This window comes from Electrona antarctica, assembly GCF_951216825.1.
Source record: "Electrona antarctica genome assembly, chromosome: 4".
NCBI lineage: Eukaryota > Metazoa > Chordata > Actinopteri > Myctophiformes > Myctophidae > Electrona > Electrona antarctica.
Window position 1 is genome coordinate 38,717,581 of NC_136809.1, and position 7,258 is coordinate 38,724,838.

The window sequence follows — 7,258 nt, forward strand, 5'->3', positions numbered from 1 at the left end:
GGGACCCTGCGGTCCCCCAGGCCCTTACGCACTTCACCATCATCTACGTCCGGATGGGTTACCCTCGTCTGGAGGTGGGCAGACAGTGTGAACTGGCCCCTGCCCTGCTCTCCGCCCTGGAGGGCAAGCCTCGGCCACAACAGGACATTCTGATGCACCTGCTGATCCCTGTGCTGTACCACGTGCAGTACCCCCCTGACCCCTCCCGGAACGCCGCCCCCTTCACGCTGACAGAGAGACCCGCAACGGCGGGACTACTGCTGGAGTTCATGCTGGACGTCCTCCTGATGCCCTATGGGTATCAGCCTCCCTCCTCCTCCTCCTCCTCCTCCTCCTCCTGCCCCTGTGAGGGAGGCATGGTTGGAGGCGGTATGGTGGTGGCAGCAGGCGACGGTCTCCCCCAGCCTCCCCCAGGGATGAGTGTCTATGCTGCCAGCAGGGTGGCTGGAGAGGCCCAGTGGAGCGACCAGCAGCTGGAACAGTGCAAGTTGGGCATAGTGAGGTTCATGGAGGCCGGGCAGGTTCCAGAGGTCGACGCCGTGGTGCATTTAGTGGTCGCCTCCACGGACTCACGACACGGTGTGGCCTCCGCCGCAGATCTTGCGCTGAGGAGCAGACAGAGCGCGGTCGACTGGAACGATCCTTCCGTCGTCAGCGGGATGTACAAGGTCTACCTGGGAGACATTCCTCTCAGGACCAAGGGGGCGGCCACCGTCAAGCCGGAGCTGAAACGCCGGCCGGTGAGCACCAGGGTCAAAGTCAAGATTCTGACGCATCTCCTACGGTCCCGTCTGGCGGCAGAAAGCTTCCCCGCCAACATCCAGGTTGTGTACGGTGGCCTGTTTGGAGCCGACGCCAACAACAGACTGCTGGCCCTCAGTCTTCAGTTTGTGCATCACATCTGCGCCTTCTGTCCCGACACCAACCTACCACTGGGCCTGATGCTGCTCAACGGCCTCACCAAGCTCATTAACGAATACAAGGAGGACCCCAAGTCGCTGGGCGTCGCGTACTCTGCTGTCGGGAAGCTGTCCAGCCGCATGCCACAGCTGTTCACCAAAGACATTGCATTAGTCCAGCAGTTGTTCGAGTCCATGTGCCGGACGGGGGACACAGACATCCGTCTGGCCATTCAGGAGGCTCTGTCCATGATGGCAGGAGCATACGCCAACCTGCAGGGGGCGGCGCTCACTCTGATGGAGGCGCTGGTTGCCGCGTACATTGGAAGGCCCGAGGTGCAGGTGCGTCAGGTGGCCATCAAGTTTGCTAGCACTGTGTTTGCACCTGATCACGTGGCCTCCAGATACCTGCTGCTATTGGCTGCAGGAGAAGAGGTGTGCGGGGAGGCCCAGAGGGTGCTGAGGGCCTTTAACAGTAAGAGCATGAAGGAGGGCTCAAAACCTCTGCCTTCCTTCACTGAAATGGTGGTCTATGTCCAGGAGAAAGCAGTTCAGAGTATGAAAACGCCAGACAAGTACGTTGTTGGAACCTCCACTGTGCCCTTCGACCCCTCTGCATTCAGAGAGATCATGCTGTACCTGAGGACGTGTCTGGCGTACAGTTCCGGGGGTGGGGCCACATCCATGTCCAAGAGCCAGCTGGTGGTAGACATGCAGGACGACGCACCTGCCATCGGCCGCTACGTCCGCACACTGCTGAACTCTGACCCCCAGCCCTCCCGGTCCAACCCGGTACACGTCTACACTGACCTGCTCCAGCAGCTCCTGTCGGCCGTCAGAGGAGTCCCCGTCATGTACTGTCTTCTAGAGGTGGTGTCTGTCTGCCCAGAGAAACTGGCTCCGCGTTTTTTTGACAACATTGAATGGATTAAAAGTCTGATGAAAACAAACAAGGAAGACATGAGGGAGTTGGCAGCCCAACTGTACGCTGTGGTCGTTTCCACCATGTCTGGGAACGAGCTGAAGACTGCCGTGTACAACCTGGTCATGATCACTAAAGACAGCCATAGTCCTGAGACTCAGCATGGGGCCATCGTGGCTCTGGGCCACATGGTAGGCAGGTACATGAGGAAGACGAATGCTGTGGATCAGCAAATGAACACCAAACCCCAGGAGGAGGAGGCTGTCATCACGGCCACCAGGACAATCGGTTCCTTCCTTGACAGCGGTAGTGCACTTCTGGCTGTAGCAGCATGTACAGCGCTGGGGGAAATTGGACGCAACGGGCCCCTACTAGTGCCCTCGGAGGGTGAGGGCTTCACCAAACTGTCCATTGTGGACAACCTCTTGGCTCGCATCCCTTCCGGAAAGGAGAGCAACAAGATGAAGGAGCGATCCATCCATACCCTGGGGTACCTCCCGGTTGGAGATGTGGACTTTCCCCATCAGAAGAGGATACTGCAGGGTCTCATGGACTCTGTGGAGGCGAAGCAGGTTGAGCTGCAGTTCACAGTAGGAGAGGCCATCACCAATGCTGCCTTAGGAAGCAGCTCTGGAGCTGGCAGGGACCCATGGACCTGCACTGAGGATGACTACAGCCCACCACTCATGTCACATGTTAAGAACAATGATGTGGTGCCATGGGTCCTCGGCTCCATTCTGACCAAATACATACCCAGTCAGAACCCGCATGTCCGACAAGCAGCCTGCATCTGGTTGCTCTCTCTGGTCAAGAAACTCGGCCATCACAAGCAGATCCGGTCCAACCTGAAGCAGATCCAGGTGGCGTTCATCTCCGCCCTGTCGGACCCTGATGATCTGAGTCAGGATGTGGCATCTAAAGGCCTGGGCCTGGTCTACGAGATGGGAGGAGAAGGTGACCAGCAGGAGCTGGTGTCGGCGCTGGTCGAAACACTCATGACTGGCAGGAGAGTGAAGCACGCGGTGTCAGACGACACAGAGGTGTTCCAAGGGGAAGCATTGGGGAAAGCACCGGACGGACACGGCTTGTCCACGTACAAGGAGCTTTGTTCATTGGCCAGCGACCTCAACCAACCGGATCTGATCTACAAGTTCATGAACTTGGCCAATCACCACGCCATGTGGAATTCCCGCAAGGGAGCGGCGTTCGGGTTCCACATCATCGCCGCGAAAGCCAGTGAACACCTCACTCCCTACCTCCCCCAGCTGGTGCCCCGCCTCTACTGCTACCAGTTTGACCCAAACCTGGGCATCCGCCAGGCCATGAGCAGCATCTGGGACGCGCTGGTCAAGGACAAGACACTGGTGGACAAGTACCTGAAGGATATCCTGCAGCATGTCATCTCTAACCTGACCAGTAACACCTGGAGGGTTCGGGAGTCCAGCTGCATGGCCCTAAACGATCTGATCCGCGGCCGCCAGGCTGACGACATCACAGAGCACCTGGCGGAGATGTGGGAGACGCTGTTCAGAGTCCTGGACGACATCAAGGAGTCTGTGAGGAAGGCTGCAGACGTGGCTCTGAAGACACTCAGTAAGGTGTGCACTCGCATGTGTGAGTCCACGAGTGCTGCAGCCCAGAGGACCGTGGCCATCATCTTACCCCCCCTGCTGGACAAAGGCATCGTTAGCAATGTTTCTGAGGTTCGCTCGCTTAGCCTGCAGACCCTGGTGAAGGTCAGTAAGACGGCTGGTGCCATGCTGAAACCCCACACCCCTCGGCTGATCCCAGCCCTGTTGGAGGCCCTCAGCACCCTGGAGCCCCAACTCCTGAACTACCTCAGTGTCCGAGCTACGGAGCAAGAGCGGAGCGCCATGGACGCAGCCAGGCTAACCGCTGCAAAGTCCTCCCCCATGATGGAGACCATTAACATGTGTCTGCAGCATCTGGACGTCTCTGTTCTGGGAGAGCTGGTCCCCAGGCTCTGTGAGCTGCTGAAGAGCGGAGTAGGTCCGGGAACCAAGGGCGGCTGTGCCAGTGTCATCGTTTCGCTCACGCTGCAGTGTCCCCGAGACCTCACCCCATACTCAGGTAAACTGATGAATGCCCTGCTGAACGGCGTGCATGACCGGAGCGCTGTGGTCCAGAAAGCTTTTGCCTGCGCCCTGGGCCACGTGGTCAGGGCAGCCAAGGACAGCAGTGTCGAAAAGCTACTGCTGAAGCTCAACACCTGGTACCTGGAGAAAGAGGACCCAGCGTATAGGTCATCATGCATGCAGACTGTGCACGCCATCAGCCACCACAGCCCTGATGTGCTGAAGAGCCACGCCGGAGTGGCACTGCCCCTGGCCTTCCTGGGCATGCACCAGGAGGCCCCAGGCCCAGAGGAGAAGGGAGGGTGCCACGATGCCACACTGTGGGCAGAGGTGTGGCAGGACAATGTCCCAGGAAGCTCCGGAGGCATCAGGCTCTACATGACGGAGTTGATCGCTATTACCCAGAAGGCTTTGCAGTCTCAGTCCTGGAAGACGAAGGCTCAAGGTGCCGCTGCCATGGCGACCGTTGCCAAGCAGCAGACGGGCTCCTTGGTGGCGCCGCACCTTGGCACGGTGCTGACCGCTCTGATGCAGGGGCTGTCCGGACGCACCTGGGTGGGCAAGGAGGAGCTGCTGAAAGCCATTGGCTCGGTGGTGTGTGAGTGCCGCTCTGAGCTGCAGAAGCCCCGCCCTGGTCAGCCCGCCGTCTCCGAGGTGCTGGCGGCGGTGATGAAGGAGTGCCGTCGCAAGAAGGAGAGCTTGGCGTACAAGATGGCCGCCCTGCGCTGTGCCGGCGATGTGCTTCACAGCAGCCAGGAGGACGGCTTCAGCGACATGGCCCAGATCCTCATCCCTCTGATCAGGAAGAGATGTCCAGAGAGCGGCAAGTCACTGGAAGAGGATGAGGAGGAGGAGGAAGATGTGAAGGACGGAGAGCTGCGGACAGAAGCTCTGCTCTGTGCCTTCGACACGCTGGCAAAGAGCTGGCCCAGGAACCCACACACTCAGGCGGCTTTCCAGGTGGAGGTTTGCGCGCTCATGTGTGACGTGGTCAGGCGGAGCAGTTGGCGGGTGCAGCTGGGAATCCTGCGGTGCATGAAGGCGTACTTCCAGGGGCTGGTGTTGCTCCAGAAGGACCACCACCACCATGAAGGTCAAGATTCAAACACGCCGCTGTCGCAGATCCTGTCGGAGACCTGCGCTGCTCTCGCGTGCCCACTAGAGAACAAGAGCTACGCGTCTGTGCGGAGCGAAGCCTTGTCCGTGGTGGAGCTGCTGCTGCGGAGGACCAGGGAGAGCGGCCGCTGGGACTGCCTGATCCCCGAGAGCAGACGGCTGCTACAGAGCTCTCTGTCGGGCCTGCTAGAGGACGTCATGCCTGACCTGAAGGACCAGGCTCTGGAGCTCCACAGAGTCATCCAGAGCCATCAGCCCTGAGAACACAGCCTGGGATCCAGCCTGCTTGCTACATTCTGCAAATTATTTTTTGATTTTTTTTTATGAGGGGAGCGTCATATGGAAGCCAAGTCTATGGAATTTTTTGTTTGTTTGTTTAGAGCACTTTAGAGCCATCCAAGTCTATGAACTTTAATATTTGTTTAGAGCAAGCCAAGAGCCTCCCCTTGGCTCTTAGGCAAGCGGAGACAGTGCCCGCTTTTAAACAGCTTTTAAAAACACACCTGTATGTCAAGTGCTTTTCCAAATTTGTATTTTATATGTTTGTGTGTATGTGTATGTAGACCTATGTGTATGTATATGTAGATATGCATCTACATCTGTAAAATTCATTCATTCATTCATTCATGAACTTTAATGTTTGTTTAGAGCACTTTAGAGCTAGCCAAGTCTATGAACTTTAATGTTTGTTTAGAGCACTTTAGAGCCAGCCAAGTCTATGAACTTTAATGTTTGTTTAGAGCACTTTAGAGCCAGCCAAGTCTATGAAATTTAATGTTTGTTTAGAGCACTTTAGAGCCAGCCAAGTCTATGAACTTTAATGTTTGTTTAGTGCACTAAATGACGACGTAAGACGTCATGCGACCGATATAAATACAGTGTGCGCCCCTCACTTCACACGAGTGTGATTGTTTGTTGTTTTTGTTTTTTTTACACAGCTTCACCGTCTGGAAAGCCTCCTATAGTCTGTGCCCAAACGAGAGAAAATCACTCACAGCTTCTGATTGGTCTGTGGGGGCTGGTCGGACCAGTGTTGTCCAATAGAGACACACCTGGCTCTGAGCCCGAGGGTCCCCAAATCCCCAAAATAATCCTATTTGTTTGGATCTGATGGTGGTGTTTATCGCTCCCCTCGCCCATGACAAAAAAAGGCTGGGCTGAGGGGCGCTCTTATCATTGTACATCATCATGACGTAAAAGAGACACTAAGCCGATTTGCTCAGACACTATTACGTAAACTTCTCCATTCATTGTCAATGATAATTTAATGTTTGTTTTAAAAAAAAAATAGCCGATTTGCTCCGACACAAAAACTTCTCCATTCATTGTCAATATGTTATGTTTGTGTAAGACGAAAATCTACACTAATAGCTGAATGTACTGTATCACTTCGTCTCTTGCGGGTGGAAACCTCATATGTCTAAAAGCTGTTACTAAAAATAGCAAAGAAATAGCAGATCTACAAAGTCAAAATGCTGCTTTTTTAGCTTGTAGATTGGCTATTTTAGCTATATATCTTTATGTGTGATAGTATTACAAAACATAAAAAGTTAAAAATATGGAAATAATAAGAGGCCAACAGCACCGACTTACTTTATGAATGCACAGCATGTATTTGCCCTGGGTGTGAGAGATTAGTACTGACTGAGAGGGTGAAAAATTGTATAATTCCTATAGGGTTGACAGCTTATCAGTCCTAGGGCTGATATATCAGTTATGAGCTGTAGGGCTAACACAACTCTAACTCTAACTAATCAGTGCAAGCGAAATTGCCGCTGCACGCTAACCTCAGTGCACAAACAACTCCGCATGGCAAACATGTCTGCCACAGTTGCTTGTGTTTATGCCATGCTATTTTGTCGTCTTTTTCCCAGTGATCTGGTTGCTCTTAGGCCTCACTCAGACCTTTACAACAGATTGCTGTATGCTTGCTGTATACAAAGGGTGTGACACAGCTTGCCCCAATGCATTTCCAATGGGAGTCACATGGTCTGACACAACACTTGTGTTGTATGAGGGAGAGGGGCGCAGTTGAAACACAGCCGAAAGCCATACAACAGCTTCTAGTCCAAAATGTAGTCCTCAAACCATGTGACTCCCATTGGAAATGCATTGGGGCGGCCATGACACTACACAACATTCATTCAACAAGCATACAGCAATGCAGTAAAGGTCTGAGTGAGGCCTAAAAGAAAAAAGAAAATCTTCTGCAGGCAATATTTCAT

General features: G+C 54.3%; 1 protein-coding gene across 1 annotated transcript in view; it reads left to right on the forward strand.

Moving 5' to 3' along the window:
• Positions 1–5,294, forward strand: part of LOC306921315 (proteasome adapter and scaffold protein ECM29-like) — a gene marked incomplete at both ends in the record, with an annotated part of 5,535 nt that extends 241 nt beyond the window's left edge. The window contains one exon of the mRNA XM_079498424.1: positions 1–5,294. This exon is cut by the window's left edge and continues 241 nt beyond it. Within this exon, the coding sequence (XP_079354550.1) occupies positions 1–5,294 (5,294 nt within the window).
• Positions 5,295–7,258: the final 1,964 nt, after the last annotated feature.